The sequence below is a fragment of the Drosophila hydei genome, unplaced genomic scaffold (assembly GCF_003285905.1).
Source record: "Drosophila hydei strain 15085-1641.00,03,60 unplaced genomic scaffold, DhydRS2 tig00008115-arrow-arrow-pilon, whole genome shotgun sequence".
NCBI classification, from domain to species: domain Eukaryota; kingdom Metazoa; phylum Arthropoda; class Insecta; order Diptera; family Drosophilidae; genus Drosophila; species Drosophila hydei.
This window is the reverse complement of record NW_022045828.1, coordinates 45010-64987: the sequence shown is the minus strand read 5'-3', so window position 1 is coordinate 64987 and position 19978 is coordinate 45010. Positions and strand designations below refer to the sequence as shown.

Here is a 19978-nt window from a genome sequence, read left to right as displayed (position 1 = left end):
TGCTTATAAAAATAAAAGGAAAATCTCAGAAAAGAAATATATTATCTTAAGTTACATCAAACGTATCACACATTAACGATACGTTCACATTCGATATTCGCTTTAAAAATACACATTTTTTTGTTAAGCAAGAAACGTTTACCTTTAACAAAAATATATTGAGATCCTTACTCAATTACTTGACTAGGACTAGGACTAGTTAGTGACATTTGCTCTAACCTACATTTTATTATGTAAATATAAACCTATATACTCGTTTCCTTTATTTTTATATCAACTCAAATTCAAAATGATTGTCGTTTAAACGAAAATAGGAATCTCCTTGTTATAAATATTGTGGTCCTGAAAAGGACCGATTTGTATATGTACAAGGCAGAGAGAAGAAATTTAAGCGCGCTCGCCGCGAATACGTCTGGCCAGTTGAATGTCCTTGGGCATGATTGTGACACGCTTAGCATGGATGGCACACAAGTTTGTATCTTCGAATAGGCCAACCAAATAGGCTTCGCTAGCTTCCTGGAGTGCCATCACAGCTGAGCTCTGGAAACGAAGGTCAGTCTTGAAGTCTTGAGCGATTTCACGCACTAGACGCTGGAACGGCAACTTGCGAATAAGCAATTCAGTGCTCTTCTGGTAGCGACGAATTTCACGCAGAGCAACAGTGCCAGGGCGATAGCGATGAGGTTTCTTGACACCGCCAGTAGCTGGTGCACTTTTACGTGCTGCCTTAGTGGCCAACTGCTTGCGAGGAGCCTTGCCTCCAGTTGATTTGCGAGCGGTCTGCTTTGTACGAGCCATTTTTTTCTCTCTTTCACAATTCTTACTTTACACTGTCACTGTTAAAAACACAATAATCGAGATGCTCGCTTACGCATCGCTTATATAGAAAACTGGTGGTGAGTTAGAAAGAGATAGACATATTCGTTACTCATGTTAAATGCTATGCGCTCTACTCTACAAGTTGAGAGGGTAGTGTGTGAGAGGGATGCAAGCATTTGTGTGCTCCCTCGTGTTTTCGGGTTTCTCGGTATAAATAGAAGTGGATGTAACGATGCAGACATTAGTTTGTTTCTGACATTCGTGAAGTGTTCATTAAAAAGTAAAAAGTGAAAAATGACTGGTCGTGGTAAAGGTGGCAAAGGCTTGGGTAAAGGAGGTGCAAAGCGTCATCGCAAAGTGTTGCGTGATAATATCCAGGGTATCACGAAGCCAGCTATCCGTCGTTTAGCTCGTCGTGGTGGCGTGAAGCGAATCTCTGGACTTATCTATGAAGAAACTCGTGGCGTTCTTAAGGTCTTTTTGGAAAATGTTATTCGTGATGCTGTCACATACACCGAACACGCCAAGAGGAAGACAGTCACAGCCATGGATGTTGTCTATGCGCTGAAAAGGCAAGGTCGCACACTGTACGGCTTTGGCGGTTAGGAAAGAAGAAAGTATAAAAAGCAACTTACACTCGCACCAATCGGTCCTTTTCAGGACCACCAACATGTTTCCCTAAAAGAGCTTGAAAATATAAAATTCAATATACATTTTTCGTAAACCAAATCGGTATTGGGCATATATTTAGCTGATGTTCAGTATTGGCTACGAAATGATCGAGAAATTGAATTAATTCCGTCTAGTTAAACCATTTGGTTTCGACATTTATGAAAAATTTGAAGCTATCAAAAAGAAGTATTGTGCATATTTCATATTCGAATAAGAATTCGATGTTACAGAAATCTTAGCTAAGCTGCGGTGAAAACTCGCGTGTATTTCAAGGGTACATTGCCAAATTTATAGTTTACATATCAGCAATATTAGCAATATTTCAGTTCAACATATTTGAAACCTTTGGAATATGGAACAGAAACACTAAATGACTAAATGAATGGCGATGACTGTACTTTTCTCAGCGTCTACCATCTGTAAATTTTCCCTTTATTTATTCTTATTATATACATATTATTTAGAATGTTTACGTATGAAAAAAGTCATCTCTTTTGTATAAATTGGTCGTCCTGAAAAGGACGTTTGGTTTCGATTTGCGTAAATTCGTTATTAGTAATTTAAGCCTTCTTTTCGGTCTTCTTGGGCAACAAAACTGCTTGGATGTTAGGCAACACACCGCCCTGGGCAATAGTGACGCCTGAAAGCAGTTTATTCAACTCCTCATCGTTGCGGATGGCCAATTGCAGATGGCGAGGGATAATTCTGGTTTTCTTGTTATCGCGGGCTGCATTACCAGCCAACTCCAAAACTTCAGCGGCCAAGTATTCCATAACAGCCGCCAAGTACACTGGAGCACCGGCACCAACACGCTCGGCATAGTTGCCTTTGCGAAGAAGACGGTGAATACGACCAACGGGGAACTGAAGGCCAGCGCGGTTCGAACGCGACTTTGCCTTTCCCTTAACTTTTCCACCTTTACCACGGCCAGACATTTCTTAAATTCTTTTTTTTTCACTTTAACACTGCACAAACAAGTATCGAATGCCCAGCCCTCTCAACAATATGACAACTTATACTTTTTTCACTACCTACTTTTTCAGGTAAACGAGGGTGAGTTGTGCTGTGCGCAAACATGAAAACGTTGTACAAAAAAAACCTATAAATGTTAAGCAATTTGTGTGCTTCTGTCAAACATTTGTGAAGTGAGTTAAAGTGAACTTGAGTGAATAATAACAATCATGCCGCCTAAGACAAGTGGAAAGGCAGCCAAAAAGGCTGGCAAAGCCCAGAAGAATATTACCAAGAATGATAAGAAGAAGAAGCGTAAGAGGAAGGAAAGCTACGCCATCTACATTTACAAAGTGCTAAAGCAGGTCCATCCTGACACTGGAATCTCGTCAAAGGCCATGAGCATCATGAATAGCTTTGTGAACGACATTTTTGAGCGTATTGCTGCTGAAGCCTCTCGTTTGGCCCACTACAACAAACGTTCTACGATTACCAGTCGGGAAATCCAAACTGCAGTCCGTCTTCTGTTGCCCGGAGAGTTGGCCAAGCACGCTGTCAGTGAAGGAACAAAGGCAGTTACCAAGTACACTAGCTCCAAGTAAATCTTAGCTTGATGTGTGCAGAACACCCAAAAGCAAAAGGCCCTTTTCAGGGCCACAAATCTTTTTTCAAAGAATATGAAATATTTCCATGCTAACAAAATTTCTGATTCTGATTCTGAATAGATTACCTTTAATTCTTATTGTATAAAACTTACTGAAGCAAATATATTTGCTTGCTATTCAAGAAAAACTATAAAATTATCGTTACTCCATAAATATCCCACTACAATTTCCTACGTTTTTATTATGATGAAGTTGGACACGTAAAAACTATTTGACGAAAACAGAAATTAACATCGAATATATTTCAAATATTGCTGCTGACTAAATAGGATCCGTTTCTTTTTATATTACTTTTAACAGCAACAAGAAAGATACAGGTAGAAAAATATTTTTTTTTCTCTTGGATATATAAAATTGTAGTCCTGAAAAGGACTTTGTTTAATAGCAAATTTCATAGTTTTGAAATTTGTTCATACTCTGTCTGAAGAGTATATTTCGATGTGAAATTACTTCTTTGTTGCAGACGCAGTTTTTGCCTTTGGCTTCTTGGCAGCAGCTTTTTTTGGCGACGCAGCCGCGACAACCTTCTTAGGCTTAGCACTGGTGGTCTTAGGTTTAGGAGTTTTTGGCTTTGCTGCGCTTGACTTTGCCTTTGCTGTTGTGGGCTTGGCTTTAATAGTACCAACTTTCTTTGCATCTTTGGCCTTCGCTTTTTCAGCTTTCTTCTTGTCAACACTCTTTTTGGTCACCACAGCCTTCGACAACTTCTTATCAGCGACTCCCTTTGGTTTCTTGGTAGCAGATATAGTTTTCTTTTTAGCTGCTGCTGCCGACGAAGTTACCTTCTTGGATTTCTTCTCTACAGAGGACACCTTAGGCTTAGGCTCCTTTTTGGAAGATGCAGACAACTTAAACGAACCAGATGCACCCTTGCCCTTTGTTTGAATCAACTTTCCATTCGCAACTGAATTCTTCAGGTACTTCTTAATGAATGGGGCTAGTTTTTGGGCATCGCACTTGTAAGTGGCACTGATATATTTCTTTATAGCCAAAAGGGATGAGCCACCACGTTCCTTTAAATTTTGTATCGATGCATCCACCATCTGCTGAGTTGGTGGGTGTGTTGGAGGAGCCGTTGTTTTCTTTGCCTTCGATGCGGATGCGGATGCTGGCTTTTTAGCAGCTACCTTCTTCTCAGCTGAGGCTGTTTGGGGAGTCACGGGAGACGCAGATACTGCAACAACGGAATCAGACATTTTTATTCAGCACTTCTTTACTTCTTCACTATAAAAACAAATGCAACGTTTTTGTTTAATCGAAATTTGCCAGCTGCGGCATGGCATTTTGGTCACCCGTTTCAGTGAGAATCGAGGAGGAAGGCTACGCGAGAATGTTTTTGCTATTGAACGTTCGTTACACAGAAGTTTACAATTACCATTTTATTGATTTATCTTTTTGAACAATTTATACATGGAATTTAAACTAAATAGTTAATTGAACATATTCCAAAATGTTTGAAAAATTGAAAAAATAAGTTCTCAGTTTGTTAAATATGATTTAACGATTTTTAATTGCCATCTAAAGTTTGACATTGTATGATAGCAAAATAAGATATCTTGGAAAAATCGCATTTTTAATTAAATAATAATGAAAATGTTAACAAATTATGTTGACAGATAATAATTCATTAATTTTTTTGTCAAATTCAACTATTAATATGAACATTCCTTATATCTTTCTCTTTTAAATGCGATTTTAACTAACCCATTTGGTGTTGAAAGCAGACTTGCATTCGAGGCAACGCAATACAAAAATGGTTTGTAAAAATAAAATCTTCTCCTTAACAATAAATATATGTTAATAAAGATAATATTAGAAGAAAAATGTTTTATTCTCTTTACTTGCATCAAACTTATAGTCATTTCATATCGTAATATTATATATATAATGCGATATACACTTCTCCCTCACCAAGAAATACAGTGATAAAATATTTTTTCATCTAAGCCACTTTATTTTATTAAGAAGAATGCTAAAATGTTTAAAAACTAATATAGTTTTATCTTCAATAGGAAGTGCTTATAAAAATAAAAGGAAAATCTCAGAAAAGAAATATATTATCTTAAGTTACATCAAACGTATCACACATTAACGATAGATACGTTCACATTCGATATTCGCTTTAAAAATACACATTTTTTTATTAAGCAAGAAACGTTTCCCTTTAACAAAAATATATTGAGATCCTTACTCAATTACTTGACTAGGACTAGGACTAGTTAGTGACATTTGCTCTAACCTACATTTTATTATGTAAATATAAACCTATATACTCGTTTCCTTTATTTTTATATCAACTCAAATTCAAAATGATTGTCGTTTAAACGAAAATAGGAATCTCCTTGTTATAAATATTGTGGTCCTGAAAAGGACCGATTTGTATATGTACAAGGCAGAGAGAAGAAATTTAAGCGCGCTCGCCGCGAATACGTCTGGCCAGTTGAATGTCCTTGGGCATGATTGTGACACGCTTAGCATGGATGGCACACAAGTTTGTATCTTCGAATAGGCCAACCAAATAGGCTTCGCTAGCTTCCTGGAGTGCCATCACAGCTGAGCTCTGGAAACGAAGGTCAGTCTTGAAGTCTTGAGCGATTTCACGCACTAGACGCTGGAACGGCAACTTGCGAATAAGCAATTCAGTGCTCTTCTGGTAGCGACGAATTTCACGCAGAGCAACAGTGCCAGGGCGATAGCGATGAGGTTTCTTGACACCGCCAGTAGCTGGTGCACTTTTACGTGCTGCCTTAGTGGCCAACTGCTTGCGAGGAGCCTTGCCTCCAGTTGATTTGCGAGCGGTCTGCTTTGTACGAGCCATTTTTTTCTCTCTTTCACAATTCTTACTTTACACTGTCACTGTTAAAAACACAATAATCGAGATGCTCGCTTACGCATCGCTTATATAGAAAACTGGTGGTGAGTTAGAAAGAGATAGACATATTCGTTACTCATGTTAAATGCTATGCGCTCTACTCTACAAGTTGAGAGGGTAGTGTGTGAGAGGGATGCAAGCATTTGTGTGCTCCCTCGTGTTTTCGGGTTTCTCGGTATAAATAGAAGTGGATGTAACGATGCAGACATTAGTTTGTTTCTGACATTCGTGAAGTGTTCATTAAAAAGTAAAAAGTGAAAAATGACTGGTCGTGGTAAAGGTGGCAAAGGCTTGGGTAAAGGAGGTGCAAAGCGTCATCGCAAAGTGTTGCGTGATAATATCCAGGGTATCACGAAGCCAGCTATCCGTCGTTTAGCTCGTCGTGGTGGCGTGAAGCGAATCTCTGGACTTATCTATGAAGAAACTCGTGGCGTTCTTAAGGTCTTTTTGGAAAATGTTATTCGTGATGCTGTCACATACACCGAACACGCCAAGAGGAAGACAGTCACAGCCATGGATGTTGTCTATGCGCTGAAAAGGCAAGGTCGCACACTGTACGGCTTTGGCGGTTAGGAAAGAAGAAAGTATAAAAAGCAACTTACACTCGCACCAATCGGTCCTTTTCAGGACCACCAACATGTTTCCCTAAAAGAGCTTGAAAATATAAAATTCAATATACATTTTTCGCAAACCAAATCGGTATTGGGCATATATTTAGCTGATGTTCAGTATTGGCTACGAAATGATCAAGAAATTGAATTAATTCCGTCTAGTTAAACCATTTGGTTTCGACATTTATGAAAAATTTGAAGCTATCAAAAAGAAGTGCATATTTCATATTCGATGTTACAGAAATCTTAGCTAAGCTGTGGTGAAAACTCGCGTGTATTTCAAGGGTACATTGCCAAATTTATAGTTTACATATCAGCAATATTAGCAATATTTCAGCTCAACATATTTGAAACCTTTGGAATATGGAACAGAAACAGTAAATGACTAAATGAATGGCGATGACTGTACTTTTCTCAGCGTCTACCATCTGTAAATTTTCCCTTTATTTATTCTTATTATATACATATTATTTAGAATGTTTACGTATGAAAAAAGTCATCTCTTTTGTATAAATTGGTCGTCCTGAAAAGGACGTTTGGTTTCGATTTGCGTAAATTCGTTATTAGTAATTTAAGCCTTCTTTTCGGTCTTCTTGGGCAACAAAACTGCTTGGATGTTAGGCAACACACCGCCCTGGGCAATAGTGACGCCTGAAAGCAGTTTATTCAACTCCTCATCGTTGCGGATGGCCAATTGCAGATGGCGAGGGATAATTCTAGTTTTCTTGTTATCGCGGGCTGCATTACCAGCCAACTCCAAAACTTCAGCGGCCAAGTATTCCATAACAGCCGCCAAGTACACTGGAGCACCGGCACCAACACGCTCGGCATAGTTGCCTTTGCGAAGAAGACGGTGAATACGACCAACGGGGAACTGAAGGCCAGCGCGGTTCGAACGCGACTTTGCCTTTCCCTTAACTTTTCCACCTTTACCACGGCCAGACATTTCTTAAATTCTTTTTTTTTTCACTTTAACACTGCACAAACAAGTATCGAATGCCCAGCCCTCTCAACAATATGACAACTTATACTTTTTTCACTACCTACTTTTTCAGGTAAACGAGGGTGAGTTGTGCTGTTCGCAAACATGAAAACGTTGTACAAAAAAAACCTATAAATGTTAAGCAATTTGTGTGCTTCTGTCAAACATTTGTGGAGTGAGTTAAAGTGAACTTGAGTGAATAATAACAATCATGCCGCCTAAGACAAGTGGAAAGGCAGCCAAAAAGGCTGGCAAAGCCCAGAAGAATATTACCAAGAATGATAAGAAGAAGAAGCGTAAGAGGAAGGAAAGCTACGCCATCTACATTTACAAAGTGCTAAAGCAGGTCCATCCTGACACTGGAATCTCGTCAAAGGCCATGAGCATCATGAATAGCTTTGTGAACGACATTTTTGAGCGTATTGCTGCTGAAGCCTCTCGTTTGGCCCACTACAACAAACGTTCTACGATTACCAGTCGGGAAATCCAAACTGCAGTCCGTCTTCTGTTGCCCGGAGAGTTGGCCAAGCACGCTGTCAGTGAAGGAACAAAGGCAGTTACCAAGTACACTAGCTCCAAGTAAATCTTAGCTTGATGTATGCAGAACACCCAAAAGCAAAAGGCCCTTTTCAGGGCCACAAATCTTTTTTCAAAGAATATGAAATATTTCCATGCTAACAAAATTTCTGATTCTGATTCTGAATAAATTACCTTTAATTCTTATTGTATAAAACTTACTGAAGCAAATATATTTGCTTGCTATTCAAGAAAAACTATAAAATTATCGTTACTCCACAAATATCCCACTACAATTTCCTACGTTTTTATTATGATGAAGTTGGACACGTAAAAACTATTTGACGAAAACAGAAATTAACATCGAATATATTTCAAATATTGCTGCTGACTAAATAGGATCCGTTTCTTTTTATATTACTTTTAACAGCAACAAGAAAGATACAGGTAGAAAAATATTTTTTTTTCTCTTGGATATATAAAATTGTAGTCCTGAAAAGGACTTTGTTTAATAGCAAATTTCATAGTTTTGAAATTTGTTCATACTCTGTCTGAAGAGTATATTTCGATGTGAAATTACTTCTTTGTTGCAGACGCAGTTTTTGCCTTTGGCTTCTTGGCAGCAGCTTTTTTTGGCGACGCAGCCGCGACAACCTTCTTAGGCTTAGCACTGGTGGTCTTAGGTTTGGGAGTTTTTGGCTTTGCTGCGCTTGACTTTGCCTTTGCTGTTGTGGGCTTGGCTTTAATAGTACCAACTTTCTTTGCATCTTTGGCCTTCGCTTTTTCAGCTTTCTTCTTGTCAACACTCTTTTTGGTCACCACAGCCTTCGACAACTTCTTATCAGCGACACCCTTTGGTTTCTTGGTAGCAGATATAGTTTTCTTTTTAGCTGCTGCTGCCGACGAAGTTACCTTCTTGGATTTCTTCTCTACAGAGGACACCTTAGGCTTAGGCTCCTTTTTGGAAGATGCAGACAACTTAAACGAACCAGATGCACCCTTGCCCTTTGTTTGAATCAACTTTCCATTCGCAACTGAATTCTTCAGGTACTTCTTAATGAATGGGGCTAGTTTTTGGGCATCGCACTTGTAAGTGGCACTGATATATTTCTTTATAGCCAAAAGGGATGAGCCACCACGTTCCTTTAAATTTTGTATCGATGCATCCACCATCTGCTGAGTTGGTGGGTGTGTTGGAGGAGCCGTTGTTTTCTTTGCCTTCGATGCGGATGCGGATGCTGGCTTTTTAGCAGCTACCTTCTTCTCAGCTGAGGCTGTTTGGGGAGTCACGGGAGACGCAGATACTGCAACAACGGAATCAGACATTTTTATTCAGCACTTCTTTACTTCTTCACTATAAAAACAAATGCAACGTTTTTGTTTAATCGAAATTTGCCAGCTGCGGCATGGCATTTTGGTCACCCGTTTCAGTGAGAATCGAGGAGGAAGGCTACGCGAGAATGTTTTTGCTATTGAACGTTCGTTACACAGAAGTTTACAATTACCATTTTATTGATTTATCTTTTTGAACAATTTATACATGGAATTTAAACTAAATAGTTAATTGAACATATTCCAAAATGTTTGAAAAATTGAAAAAATAAGTTCTCAGTTTGTTAAATATGATTTAACGATTTTTAATTGCCATCTAAAGTTTGACATTGTATGATAGCAAAATAAGATATCTTGGAAAAATCGCATTTTTAATTAAATAATAATGAAAATGTTAACAAATTATGTTGACAGATAATAATTCATTAATTTTTTTGTCAAATTCAACTATTAATATGAACATTCCTTATATCTTTCTCTTTTAAATGCGATTTTAACTAACCCATTTGGTGTTGAAAGCAGACTTGCATTCGAGGCAACGCAATACAAAAATGGTTTGTAAAAATAAAATCTTCTCCTTAACAATAAATATATGTTAATAAAGATAATATTAGAAGAAAAATGTTTTATTTTCGTTACTTGCATCAAACATATAGTCATTTCATATCGTAATATTATATATATAATTCGATATACACTTCTCCTTCACCAAGAAATACAGTGATAAAATATTTTTTCATGTAAGCCACTTTATTTTATTAAGAAGAATGCTAAAATGTTTAAAAACTAATATAGTTTTATCTTCAATAGGAAGTGCTTATAAAAATAAAAGGAAAATCTCAGAAAAGAAATATATTATCTTAAGTTACATCAAACGTATCACACATTAACGATACGTTCACATTCGATATTCGCTTTAAAAATACACATTTTTTTATTAAGCAAGAAACGTTTCCCTTTAACAAAAATATATTGAGATCCTTACTCAATTACTTGACTAGGACTAGGACTAGTTAGTGAAAATAAACGCGTGTACCTTCAATTATAAAACACATTTGCTCTAACCTACATTTTATTATGTAAATATAAACCTATATACTCGTTTCCTTTATTTTTATATCAACTCAAATTCAAAATGATTGTCGTTTAAACGAAAATAGGAATCTCCTTGTTATAAATATTGTGGTCCTGAAAAGGACCGATTTGTTGGGTGCGATTTGTATATGTACAAGGCAGAGAGAAGAAATTTAAGCGCGCTCGCCGCGAATACGTCTGGCCAGTTGAATGTCCTTGGGCATGATTGTGACACGCTTAGCATGGATGGCACACAAGTTTGTATCTTCGAATAGGCCAACCAAATAGGCTTCGCTAGCTTCCTGGAGTGCCATCACAGCTGAGCTCTGGAAACGAAGGTCAGTCTTGAAGTCTTGAGCGATTTCACGCACTAGACGCTGGAACGGCAACTTGCGAATAAGCAATTCAGTGCTCTTCTGGTAGCGACGAATTTCACGCAGAGCAACAGTGCCAGGGCGATAGCGATGAGGTTTCTTGACACCGCCAGTAGCTGGTGCACTTTTACGTGCTGCCTTAGTGGCCAACTGCTTGCGAGGAGCCTTGCCTCCAGTTGATTTGCGAGCGGTCTGCTTTGTACGAGCCATTTTTTTCTCTCTTTCACAATTCTTACTTTACACTGTCACTGTTAAAAACACAATAATCGAGATGCTCGCTTACGCATCGCTTATATAGAAAACTGGTGGTGAGTTAGAAAGAGATAGACATATTCGTTACTCATGTTAAATGCTATGCGCTCTACTCTACAAGTTGAGAGGGTAGTGTGTGAGAGGGATGCAAGCATTTGTGTGCTCCCTCGTGTTTTCGGGTTTCTCGGTATAAATAGAAGTGGATGTAACGATGCAGACATTAGTTTGTTTCTGACATTCGTGAAGTGTTCATTAAAAAGTAAAAAGTGAAAAATGACTGGTCGTGGTAAAGGTGGCAAAGGCTTGGGTAAAGGAGGTGCAAAGCGTCATCGCAAAGTGTTGCGTGATAATATCCAGGGTATCACGAAGCCAGCTATCCGTCGTTTAGCTCGTCGTGGTGGCGTGAAGCGAATCTCTGGACTTATCTATGAAGAAACTCGTGGCGTTCTTAAGGTCTTTTTGGAAAATGTTATTCGTGATGCTGTCACATACACCGAACACGCCAAGAGGAAGACAGTCACAGCCATGGATGTTGTCTATGCGCTGAAAAGGCAAGGTCGCACACTGTACGGCTTTGGCGGTTAGGAAAGAAGAAAGTATAAAAAGCAACTTACACTCGCACCAATCGGTCCTTTTCAGGACCACCAACATGTTTCCCTAAAAGAGCTTGAAAATATAAAATTCAATATACATTTTTCGCAAACCAAATCGGTATTGGGCATATATTTAGCTGATGTTCAGTATTGGCTACGAAATGATCAAGAAATTGAATTAATTCCGTCTAGTTAAACCATTTGGTTTCGACATTTATGAAAAATTTGAAGCTATCAAAAAGAAGTGCATATTTCATATTCGATGTTACAGAAATCTTAGCTAAGCTGTGGTGAAAACTCGCGTGTATTTCAAGGGTACATTGCCAAATTTATAGTTTACATATCAGCAATATTAGCAATATTTCAGCTCAACATATTTGAAACCTTTGGAATATGGAACAGAAACACTAAATGACTAAATGAATGGCGATGACTGTACTTTTCTCAGCGTCTACCATCTGTAAATTTTCCCTTTATTTATTCTTATTATATACATATTATTTAGAATGTTTACGTATGAAAAAAGTCATCTCTTTTGTATAAATTGGTCGTCCTGAAAAGGACGTTTGGTTTCGATTTGCGTAAATTCGTTATTAGTAATTTAAGCCTTCTTTTCGGTCTTCTTGGGCAACAAAACTGCTTGGATGTTAGGCAACACACCGCCCTGGGCAATAGTGACGCCTGAAAGCAGTTTATTCAACTCCTCATCGTTGCGGATGGCCAATTGCAGATGGCGAGGGATAATTCTAGTTTTCTTGTTATCGCGGGCTGCATTACCAGCCAACTCCAAAACTTCAGCGGCCAAGTATTCCATAACAGCCGCCAAGTACACTGGAGCACCGGCACCAACACGCTCGGCATAGTTGCCTTTGCGAAGAAGACGGTGAATACGACCAACGGGGAACTGAAGGCCAGCGCGGTTCGAACGCGACTTTGCCTTTCCCTTAACTTTTCCACCTTTACCACGGCCAGACATTTCTTAAATTCTTTTTTTTTCACTTTAACACTGCACAAACAAGTATCGAATGCCCAGCCCTCTCAACAATATGACAACTTATACTTTTTTCACTACCTACTTTTTCAGGTAAACGAGGGTGAGTTGTGCTGTTCGCAAACATGAAAACGTTGTACAAAAAAAACCTATAAATGTTAAGCAATTTGTGTGCTTCTGTCAAACATTTGTGAAGTGAGTTAAAGTGAACTTGAGTGAATAATAACAATCATGCCGCCTAAGACAAGTGGAAAGGCAGCCAAAAAGGCTGGCAAAGCCCAGAAGAATATTACCAAGAATGATAAGAAGAAGAAGCGTAAGAGGAAGGAAAGCTACGCCATCTACATTTACAAAGTGCTAAAGCAGGTCCATCCTGACACTGGAATCTCGTCAAAGGCCATGAGCATCATGAATAGCTTTGTGAACGACATTTTTGAGCGTATTGCTGCTGAAGCCTCTCGTTTGGCCCACTACAACAAACGTTCTACGATTACCAGTCGGGAAATCCAAACTGCAGTCCGTCTTCTGTTGCCCGGAGAGTTGGCCAAGCACGCTGTCAGTGAAGGAACAAAGGCAGTTACCAAGTACACTAGCTCCAAGTAAATCTTAGCTTGATGTATGCAGAACACCCAAAAGCAAAAGGCCCTTTTCAGGGCCACAAATCTTTTTTCAAAGAATATGAAATATTTCCATGCTAACAAAATTTCTGATTCTGATTCTGAATAGATTACCTTTAATTCTTATTGTATAAAACTTACTGAAGCAAATATATTTGCTTGCTATTCAAGAAAAACTATAAAATTATCGTTACTCCACAAATATCCCACTACAATTTCCTACGTTTTTATTATGATAAAGTTGGACACGTAAAAACTATTTGACGAAAACAGAAATTAACATCGAATATATTTCAAATATTGCTGCTGACTAAATAGGATCCGTTTCTTTTTATATTACTTTTAACAGCAACAAGAAAGATACAGGTAGAAAAATATTTTTTCTCTTGGATATATAAAATTGTAGTCCTGAAAAGGACTTTGTTTAATAGCAAATTTCATAGTTTTGAAATTTATTCATACTCTGTCTGAAGAGTATATTTCGATGTGAAATTACTTCTTTGTTGCAGACGCAGTTTTTGCCTTTGGCTTCTTGGCAGCAGCTTTTTTTGGCGACGCAGCCGCGACAACCTTCTTAGGCTTAGCACTGGTGGTCTTAGGTTTGGGAGTTTTTGGCTTTGCTGCGCTTGACTTTGCCTTTGCTGTTGTGGGCTTGGCTTTAATAGTACCAACTTTCTTTGCATCTTTGGCCTTCGCTTTTTCAGCTTTCTTCTTGTCAACACTCTTTTTGGTCACCACAGCCTTCGACAACTTCTTATCAGCGACACCCTTTGGTTTCTTGGTAGCAGATATAGTTTTCTTTTTAGCTGCTGCTGCCGACGAAGTTACCTTCTTGGATTTCTTCTCTACAGAGGACACCTTAGGCTTAGGCTCCTTTTTGGAAGATGCAGACAACTTAAACGAACCAGATGCACCCTTGCCCTTTGTTTGAATCAACTTTCCATTCGCAACTGAATTCTTCAGGTACTTCTTAATGAATGGGGCTAGTTTTTGGGCATCGCACTTGTAAGTGGCACTGATATATTTCTTTATAGCCAAAAGGGATGAGCCACCACGTTCCTTTAAATTTTGTATCGATGCGTCCACCATCTGCTGAGTTGGTGGGTGTGTTGGAGGAGCCGTTGTTTTCTTTGCCTTCGATGCGGATGCTGGCTTTTTAGCAGCTACCTTCTTCTCAGCTGAGGCTGTTTGGGGAGTCACGGGAGACGCAGATACTGCAACAACGGAATCAGACATTTTTATTCAGCACTTCTTTACTTCTTCACTATAAAAACAAATGCAACGTTTTTGTTTAATCGAAATTTGCCAGCTGCGGCATGGCATTTTGGTCACCCGTTTCAGTGAGAATCGAGGAGGAAGGCTACGCGAGAATGTTTTTGCTATTGAACGTTCGTTACACAGAAGTTTACAATTACCATTTTATTGATTTGTCTTTTTAAACAGTTTATACATGGAATTTAAACTAAATAGTTTGTTGAACATATTCCAAAATGTTTGAAAAATTGAAAAAATAAGTTTTCAGTTTGTTAAATATGATTTAACGATTTTTAATTGCCATCTAAAGTTTGACTTTGTATGATAGCAAAATAAGATATCTTGGAAAAATCGCATTTTTAATTAAATAATAATGAAAATGTTAACAAATTATGTTGACAGATAATAATTCATTAATTTTTTTGTTAAATTCAACTATTAATATGAACATTCCTTATATCTTTATCTTTTAAATGCGATTTTAACTAACCCATTTGGTGTTGAAAGCAGACTTGCATTCGAGGCAACGCAATACAAAAATGGTTTGTAAAAATAAAATCTTCTCCTTAACAATAAATATATGTTAATAAAGATAATATTAGAAGAAAAATGTTTTATTTTCTTTACTTGCATCAAACATATAGTCATTTCATATCGTAATATTATATATATAATGCGATATACACTTCTCCCTCACCAAGAAATACAGTGATAAAATATTTTTTCATCTAAGCCACTTTATTTTATTAAGAAGAATGCTAAAATGTTTAAAAACTAATATAGTTTTATCTTCAATAGGAAGTGCTTATAAAAATAAAAGGAAAATCTCAGAAAAGAAATATATTATCTTAAGTTACATCAAACGTATCACACATTAACGATAGATACGTTCACATTCGATATTCGCTTTAAAAATACACATTTTTTTATTAAGCAAGAAACGTTTCCCTTTAACAAAAATATATTGAGATCCTTGCTCAATTACTTGACTAGGACTAGGACTAGTTAGTGAAAATAAACGCGTGTACCTTCAATTATAAAACACATTTGCTCTAACCTACATTTTATTATGTAAATATAAACCTATATACTCGTTTCCTTTATTTTTATATCAACTCAAATTCAAAATGATTGTCGTTTAAACGAAAATAGGAATCTCCTTGTTATAAATATTGTGGTCCTGAAAAGGACCGATTTGTTGGGTGCGATTTGTATATGTACAAGGCAGAGAGAAGAAATTTAAGCGCGCTCGCCGCGAATACGTCTGGCCAGTTGAATGTCCTTGGGCATGATTGTGACACGCTTAGCATGGATGGCACACAAGTTTGTATCTTCGAATAGGCCAACCAAATAGGCTTCGCTAGCTTCCTGGAGTGCCATCACAGCTGAGCTCTGGAAACGAAGGTCAGTCTTGAAGTCTTGAGCGATTTCACGCACTAGACGCTGGAACGGCAACTTGCGAATAAGCAATTCAGTGCTCTTCTGGTAGCGACGAATTTCACGCAGAGCAACAGTGCCAGGGCGATAGCGATGAGGTTTCTTGACACCGCCAGTAGCTGGTGCACTTTTACGTGCTGCCTTAGTGGCCAACTGCTTGCGAGGAGCCTTGCCTCCAGTTGATTTGCGAGCGGTCTGCTTTGTACGAGCCATTTTTTTCTCTCTTTCACAATTCTTACTTTACACTGTCACTGTTAAAAACACAATAATCGAGATGCTCGCTTACGCATCGCTTATATAGAAAACTGGTGGTGAGTTAGAAAGAGATAGACATATTCGTTACTCATGTTAAATGCTATGCGCTCTACTCTACAAGTTGAGAGGGTAGTGTGTGAGAGGGATGCAAGCATTTGTGTGCTCCCTCGTGTTTTCGGGTTTCTCGGTATAAATAGAAGTGGATGTAACGATGCAGACATTAGTTTGTTTCTGACATTCGTGAAGTGTTCATTAAAAAGTAAAAAGTGAAAAATGACTGGTCGTGGTAAAGGTGGCAAAGGCTTGGGTAAAGGAGGTGCAAAGCGTCATCGCAAAGTGTTGCGTGATAATATCCAGGGTATCACGAAGCCAGCTATCCGTCGTTTAGCTCGTCGTGGTGGCGTGAAGCGAATCTCTGGACTTATCTATGAAGAAACTCGTGGCGTTCTTAAGGTCTTTTTGGAAAATGTTATTCGTGATGCTGTCACATACACCGAACACGCCAAGAGGAAGACAGTCACAGCCATGGATGTTGTCTATGCGCTGAAAAGGCAAGGTCGCACACTGTACGGCTTTGGCGGTTAGGAAAGAAGAAAGTATAAAAAGCAACTTACACTCGCACCAATCGGTCCTTTTCAGGACCACCATCATGTTTCCCTAAAAGAGCTTGAAAATATAAAATTCAATATACATTTTTCGCAAACCAAATCGGTATTGGGCATATATTTAGCTGATGTTCAGTATTGGCTACGAAATGATCGAGAAATTGAATTAATTCCGTCTAGTTAAACCATTTGGTTTCGACATTTATGAAAAATTTGAAGCTATCAAAAAGAAGTATTGTGCATATTTCATATTCGAATAAGAATTCGATGTTACAGAAATCTTAGCTAAGCTGCGGTGAAAACTCGCGTGTATTTCAAGGGTACATTGCCAAATTTATAGTTTACATATCAGCAATATTAGCAATATTTCAGCTCAACATATTTGAAACCTTTGGAATATGGAACAGAAACACTAAATGACTAAATGAATGGCGATGACTGTACTTTTCTCAGCGTCTACCATCTGTAAATTTTCCCTTTATTTATTCTTATTATATACATATTATTTAGAATGTTTACGTATGAAAAAAGTCATCTCTTTTGTATAAATTGGTCGTCCTGAAAAGGACGTTTGGTTTCGATTTGCGTAAATTCGTTATTAGTAATTTAAGCCTTCTTTTCGGTCTTCTTGGGCAACAAAACTGCTTGGATGTTAGGCAACACACCGCCCTGGGCAATAGTGACGCCTGAAAGCAGTTTATTCAACTCCTCATCGTTGCGGATGGCCAATTGCAGATGGCGAGGGATAATTCTGGTTTTCTTGTTATCGCGGGCTGCATTACCAGCCAACTCCAAAACTTCAGCGGCCAAGTATTCCATAACAGCCGCCAAGTACACTGGAGCACCGGCACCAACACGCTCGGCATAGTTGCCTTTGCGAAGAAGACGGTGAATACGACCAACGGGGAACTGAAGGCCAGCGCGGTTCGAACGCGACTTTGCCTTTCCCTTAACTTTTCCACCTTTACCACGGCCAGACATTTCTTAAATTCTTTTTTTTTTCACTTTAACACTGCACAAACAAGTATCGAATGCCCAGCCCTCTCAACAATATGACAACTTATACTTTTTTCACTACCTACTTTTTCAGGTAAACGAGGGTGAGTTGTGCTGTTCGCAAACATGAAAACGTTGTACAAAAAAAACCTATAAATGTTAAGCAATTTGTGTGCTTCTGTCAAACATTTGTGAAGTGAGTTAAAGTGAACTTGAGTGAATAATAACAATCATGCCGCCTAAGACAAGTGGAAAGGCAGCCAAAAAGGCTGGCAAAGCCCAGAAGAATATTACCAAGAATGATAAGAAGAAGAAGCGTAAGAGGAAGGAAAGCTACGCCATCTACATTTACAAAGTGCTAAAGCAGGTCCATCCTGACACTGGAATCTCGTCAAAGGCCATGAGCATCATGAATAGCTTTGTGAACGACATTTTTGAGCGTACGCTGTCAGTGAAGGAACAAAGGCAGTTACCAAGTACACTAGCTCCAAGTAAATCTTAGCTTGATGTATGCAGAACACCCAAAAGCAAAAGGCCCTTTTCAGGGCCACAAATCTTTTTTCAAAGAATATGAAATATTTCCATGCTAACAAAATTTCTGATTCTGATTCTGAATAGATTACCTTTAATTCTTATTGTATAAAACTTACTGAAGCAAATATATTTGCTTGCTATTCAAGAAAAACTATAAAATTATCGTTACTCCACAAATATCCCACTACAATTTCCTACGTTTTTATTATGATAAAGTTGGACACGTAAAAACTATTTGACGAAAACAGAAATTAACATCGAATATATTTCAAATATTGCTGCTGACTAAATAGGATCCGTTTCTTTTTATATTACTTTTAACAGCAACAAGAAAGATACAGGTAGAAAAATATTTTTTTTCTCTTGGATATATAAAATTGTAGTCCTGAAAAGGACTTTGTTTAATAGCAAATTTCATAGTTTTGAAATTTGTTCATACTCTGTCTGAAGAGTATATTTCGATGTGAAATTACTTCTTTGTTGCAGACGCAGTTTTTGCCTTTGGCTTCTTGGCAGCAGCTTTTTTTGGCGACGCAGCCGCGACAACCTTCTTAGGCTTAGCACTGGTGGTCTTAGGTTTGGGAGTTTTTGGCTTTGCTGCGCTTGACTTTGCCTTTGCTGTTGTGGGCTTGGCTTTAATAGTACCAACTTTCTTTGCATCTTTGGCCTTCGCTTTTTCAGCTTTCTTCTTGTCAACACTCTTTTTGGTCACCACAGCCTTCGACAACTTCTTATCAGCGACACCCTTTGGTTTCTTGGTAGCAGATATAGTTTTCTTTTTAGCTGCTGCTGCCGACGAAGTTACCTTCTTGGATTTCTTCTCTACAGAGGACACCTTAGGCTTAGGCTCCTTTTTGGAAGATGCAGACAACTTAAACGAACCAGATGCACCCTTGCCCTTTGTTTGAATCAACTTTCCATTCGCAACTGAATTCTTCAGGTACTTCTTAATGAATGGGGCTAGTTTTTGGGCATCGCACTTGTAAGTGGCACTGATATATTTCTTTATAGCCAAAAGGGATGAGCCACCACGTTCCTTTAAATTTTGTATCGATGCGTCCACCATCTGCTGAGTTGGTGGGTGTGTTGGAGGAGCCGTTGTTTTCTTTGCCTTCGATGCGGATGCGGATGCTGGCTTTTTAGCAGCTACCTTCTTCTCAGCTGAGGCTGTTTGGGGAGTCACGGGAGACGCAGATACTGCAACAACGGAATCAGACATTTTTATTCAGCACTTCTTTACTTCTTCACTATAAAAACAAATGCAACGTTTTTGTTTAATCGAAATTTGCCAGCTGCGGCATGGCATTTTGGTCACCCGTTTCAGTGAGAATCGAGGAGGAAGGCTACGCGAGAATGTTTTTGGTATTGAACGTTCGTTACACAGAAGTTTACAATTACCATTTTATTGATTTGTCTTTTTAAACAGTTTATACATGGAATTTAAACTAAATAGTTTATTGAACATATTCCAAAATGTTTGAAAAATTGAAAAAATAAGTTTTCAGTTTGTTAAATATGATTTAACGATTTTTAATTGCCATCTAAAGTTTGACTTTGTATGATAGCAAAATAAGAT

At 38.2% G+C, this 19978-nt stretch overlaps 18 protein-coding genes across 18 annotated transcripts; 7 read left to right on the top strand and 11 right to left on the bottom strand.

Annotated features, from left to right (window-relative positions):
- Positions 1-363: 363 nt before the first annotated feature.
- On the bottom strand, positions 364-868 carry LOC115483232 (histone H3). The gene has a single exon (XM_030224576.1). It carries the CDS (start codon positions 796-798, stop codon positions 388-390), a length of 411 nt encoding a protein of 136 aa, XP_030080436.1. The 5' UTR covers positions 799-868; the 3' UTR covers positions 364-387.
- Positions 869-1057: 189 nt separating this feature from the next.
- LOC115483241 lies at positions 1058-6607 on the top strand. Its single transcript, XM_030224587.1, has 4 exons — positions 1058-1420; positions 2278-2369; positions 2685-3040; positions 6240-6607. Exons 1-4 carry the CDS (start codon positions 1114-1116, stop codon positions 6550-6552), a joined length of 1068 nt encoding a protein of 355 aa, XP_030080447.1. The 5' UTR covers positions 1058-1113; the 3' UTR covers positions 6553-6607.
- Positions 2004-2461, bottom strand: LOC115483233 (histone H2A). The gene has a single exon (XM_030224578.1). It carries the CDS (start codon positions 2424-2426, stop codon positions 2052-2054), a length of 375 nt encoding a protein of 124 aa, XP_030080438.1. The 5' UTR covers positions 2427-2461; the 3' UTR covers positions 2004-2051.
- On the top strand, positions 2631-3052 carry LOC115483234 (histone H2B). Its single transcript, XM_030224579.1, has one exon. It carries the CDS (start codon positions 2673-2675, stop codon positions 3042-3044), a length of 372 nt encoding a protein of 123 aa, XP_030080439.1. The 5' UTR covers positions 2631-2672; the 3' UTR covers positions 3045-3052.
- LOC115483230 (histone H1) lies at positions 3476-4361 on the bottom strand. The gene has a single exon (XM_030224574.1). The coding sequence runs from the start codon at positions 4301-4303 to the stop codon at positions 3554-3556; it is 750 nt and encodes a 249-aa protein (XP_030080434.1). The 5' UTR covers positions 4304-4361; the 3' UTR covers positions 3476-3553.
- On the bottom strand, positions 5491-5995 carry LOC115483231 (histone H3). Its single transcript, XM_030224575.1, has one exon. The coding sequence runs from the start codon at positions 5923-5925 to the stop codon at positions 5515-5517; it is 411 nt and encodes a 136-aa protein (XP_030080435.1). The 5' UTR covers positions 5926-5995; the 3' UTR covers positions 5491-5514.
- A 506-nt stretch (positions 6608-7113) lies between the features above and the next one.
- On the bottom strand, positions 7114-7575 carry LOC115483266 (histone H2A). Its single transcript, XM_030224611.1, has one exon. It carries the CDS (start codon positions 7534-7536, stop codon positions 7162-7164), a length of 375 nt encoding a protein of 124 aa, XP_030080471.1. The 5' UTR covers positions 7537-7575; the 3' UTR covers positions 7114-7161.
- A 177-nt stretch (positions 7576-7752) lies between these two features.
- Positions 7753-8206, top strand: LOC115483229 (histone H2B). Its single transcript, XM_030224573.1, has one exon. The coding sequence runs from the start codon at positions 7784-7786 to the stop codon at positions 8153-8155; it is 372 nt and encodes a 123-aa protein (XP_030080433.1). The 5' UTR covers positions 7753-7783; the 3' UTR covers positions 8156-8206.
- Positions 8207-8584: 378 nt separating this feature from the next.
- LOC115483267 (histone H1) lies at positions 8585-9472 on the bottom strand. Its single transcript, XM_030224612.1, has one exon. It carries the CDS (start codon positions 9412-9414, stop codon positions 8665-8667), a length of 750 nt encoding a protein of 249 aa, XP_030080472.1. The 5' UTR covers positions 9415-9472; the 3' UTR covers positions 8585-8664.
- Positions 9473-10608: 1136 nt separating this feature from the next.
- On the bottom strand, positions 10609-16295 carry LOC115483240. Its single transcript, XM_030224586.1, has 4 exons — positions 15817-16295; positions 13990-14535; positions 12374-12580; positions 10609-11095 (listed from the first exon to the last, which is right to left on the bottom strand). The coding sequence occupies exons 1-4, from the start codon at positions 16223-16225 to the stop codon at positions 10668-10670; spliced, it is 1590 nt and encodes a 529-aa protein (XP_030080446.1). The 5' UTR covers positions 16226-16295; the 3' UTR covers positions 10609-10667.
- Positions 11339-11760, top strand: LOC115483286 (histone H4). Its single transcript, XM_030224629.1, has one exon. The coding sequence runs from the start codon at positions 11394-11396 to the stop codon at positions 11703-11705; it is 312 nt and encodes a 103-aa protein (XP_030080489.1). The 5' UTR covers positions 11339-11393; the 3' UTR covers positions 11706-11760.
- LOC115483282 (histone H2A) lies at positions 12267-12724 on the bottom strand. Its single transcript, XM_030224625.1, has one exon. The coding sequence runs from the start codon at positions 12687-12689 to the stop codon at positions 12315-12317; it is 375 nt and encodes a 124-aa protein (XP_030080485.1). The 5' UTR covers positions 12690-12724; the 3' UTR covers positions 12267-12314.
- LOC115483284 (histone H2B) lies at positions 12894-13358 on the top strand. The gene has a single exon (XM_030224627.1). The coding sequence runs from the start codon at positions 12936-12938 to the stop codon at positions 13305-13307; it is 372 nt and encodes a 123-aa protein (XP_030080487.1). The 5' UTR covers positions 12894-12935; the 3' UTR covers positions 13308-13358.
- On the bottom strand, positions 13789-14615 carry LOC115483276 (histone H1-like). Its single transcript, XM_030224619.1, has one exon. The coding sequence runs from the start codon at positions 14555-14557 to the stop codon at positions 13814-13816; it is 744 nt and encodes a 247-aa protein (XP_030080479.1). The 5' UTR covers positions 14558-14615; the 3' UTR covers positions 13789-13813.
- Positions 16296-16485: 190 nt separating the features above from the next.
- LOC115483287 (histone H4) lies at positions 16486-16907 on the top strand. Its single transcript, XM_030224630.1, has one exon. The coding sequence runs from the start codon at positions 16541-16543 to the stop codon at positions 16850-16852; it is 312 nt and encodes a 103-aa protein (XP_030080490.1). The 5' UTR covers positions 16486-16540; the 3' UTR covers positions 16853-16907.
- Positions 16908-17430: 523 nt separating this feature from the next.
- LOC115483280 (histone H2A) lies at positions 17431-17892 on the bottom strand. Its single transcript, XM_030224623.1, has one exon. It carries the CDS (start codon positions 17851-17853, stop codon positions 17479-17481), a length of 375 nt encoding a protein of 124 aa, XP_030080483.1. The 5' UTR covers positions 17854-17892; the 3' UTR covers positions 17431-17478.
- A 166-nt stretch (positions 17893-18058) lies between these two features.
- LOC115483239 (histone H2B-like) lies at positions 18059-18370 on the top strand. The gene has a single exon (XM_030224584.1). The coding sequence runs from the start codon at positions 18101-18103 to the stop codon at positions 18368-18370; it is 270 nt and encodes an 89-aa protein (XP_030080444.1). The 5' UTR covers positions 18059-18100.
- A 421-nt stretch (positions 18371-18791) lies between these two features.
- On the bottom strand, positions 18792-19679 carry LOC115483275 (histone H1). Its single transcript, XM_030224618.1, has one exon. The coding sequence runs from the start codon at positions 19619-19621 to the stop codon at positions 18872-18874; it is 750 nt and encodes a 249-aa protein (XP_030080478.1). The 5' UTR covers positions 19622-19679; the 3' UTR covers positions 18792-18871.
- Positions 19680-19978: the final 299 nt, after the last annotated feature.

What these genes read in the sequence shown, in the direction of transcription:
- LOC115483275 (XM_030224618.1), bottom strand. Translation starts at nt 19,621, where the DNA reads ATGTCTGATTCCGTTGTTGCAGTATCTGCGTCTCCCGTGACTCCCCAA.
- LOC115483239 (XM_030224584.1), top strand. Translation starts at nt 18,101, where the DNA reads ATGCCGCCTAAGACAAGTGGAAAGGCAGCCAAAAAGGCTGGCAAAGCC.
- LOC115483284 (XM_030224627.1), top strand. Translation starts at nt 12,936, where the DNA reads ATGCCGCCTAAGACAAGTGGAAAGGCAGCCAAAAAGGCTGGCAAAGCC.
- LOC115483231 (XM_030224575.1), bottom strand. Translation starts at nt 5,925, where the DNA reads ATGGCTCGTACAAAGCAGACCGCTCGCAAATCAACTGGAGGCAAGGCT.
- LOC115483280 (XM_030224623.1), bottom strand. Translation starts at nt 17,853, where the DNA reads ATGTCTGGCCGTGGTAAAGGTGGAAAAGTTAAGGGAAAGGCAAAGTCG.
- LOC115483230 (XM_030224574.1), bottom strand. Translation starts at nt 4,303, where the DNA reads ATGTCTGATTCCGTTGTTGCAGTATCTGCGTCTCCCGTGACTCCCCAA.
- LOC115483234 (XM_030224579.1), top strand. Translation starts at nt 2,673, where the DNA reads ATGCCGCCTAAGACAAGTGGAAAGGCAGCCAAAAAGGCTGGCAAAGCC.
- LOC115483282 (XM_030224625.1), bottom strand. Translation starts at nt 12,689, where the DNA reads ATGTCTGGCCGTGGTAAAGGTGGAAAAGTTAAGGGAAAGGCAAAGTCG.
- LOC115483229 (XM_030224573.1), top strand. Translation starts at nt 7,784, where the DNA reads ATGCCGCCTAAGACAAGTGGAAAGGCAGCCAAAAAGGCTGGCAAAGCC.
- LOC115483286 (XM_030224629.1), top strand. Translation starts at nt 11,394, where the DNA reads ATGACTGGTCGTGGTAAAGGTGGCAAAGGCTTGGGTAAAGGAGGTGCA.
- LOC115483240 (XM_030224586.1), bottom strand. Translation starts at nt 16,225, where the DNA reads ATGGCTCGTACAAAGCAGACCGCTCGCAAATCAACTGGAGGCAAGGCT. An exon ending in TATTCGCGGCGAGCGCGCTT is followed by an intron (nt 14,536 to 15,816) that starts AAATTTCTTCTC and finishes CCGTTGTTGCAG; the next exon opens with TATCTGCGTCTCCCGTGACT. An exon ending in CGTCACTATTGCCCAGGGCG is followed by an intron (nt 11,096 to 12,373) that starts GTGTGTTGCCTA and finishes AAAGTAAGAATT; the next exon opens with GTGAAAGAGAGAAAAAAATG.
- LOC115483233 (XM_030224578.1), bottom strand. Translation starts at nt 2,426, where the DNA reads ATGTCTGGCCGTGGTAAAGGTGGAAAAGTTAAGGGAAAGGCAAAGTCG.
- LOC115483276 (XM_030224619.1), bottom strand. Translation starts at nt 14,557, where the DNA reads ATGTCTGATTCCGTTGTTGCAGTATCTGCGTCTCCCGTGACTCCCCAA.
- LOC115483241 (XM_030224587.1), top strand. Translation starts at nt 1,114, where the DNA reads ATGACTGGTCGTGGTAAAGGTGGCAAAGGCTTGGGTAAAGGAGGTGCA. An exon ending in CACACTGTACGGCTTTGGCG is followed by an intron (nt 1,421 to 2,277) that starts GTTAGGAAAGAA and finishes ACAGCCGCCAAG; the next exon opens with TACACTGGAGCACCGGCACC. An exon ending in ACCAAGTACACTAGCTCCAA is followed by an intron (nt 3,041 to 6,239) that starts GTAAATCTTAGC and finishes TAAAAAGTGAAA; the next exon opens with AATGACTGGTCGTGGTAAAG.
- LOC115483287 (XM_030224630.1), top strand. Translation starts at nt 16,541, where the DNA reads ATGACTGGTCGTGGTAAAGGTGGCAAAGGCTTGGGTAAAGGAGGTGCA.
- LOC115483267 (XM_030224612.1), bottom strand. Translation starts at nt 9,414, where the DNA reads ATGTCTGATTCCGTTGTTGCAGTATCTGCGTCTCCCGTGACTCCCCAA.
- LOC115483266 (XM_030224611.1), bottom strand. Translation starts at nt 7,536, where the DNA reads ATGTCTGGCCGTGGTAAAGGTGGAAAAGTTAAGGGAAAGGCAAAGTCG.
- LOC115483232 (XM_030224576.1), bottom strand. Translation starts at nt 798, where the DNA reads ATGGCTCGTACAAAGCAGACCGCTCGCAAATCAACTGGAGGCAAGGCT.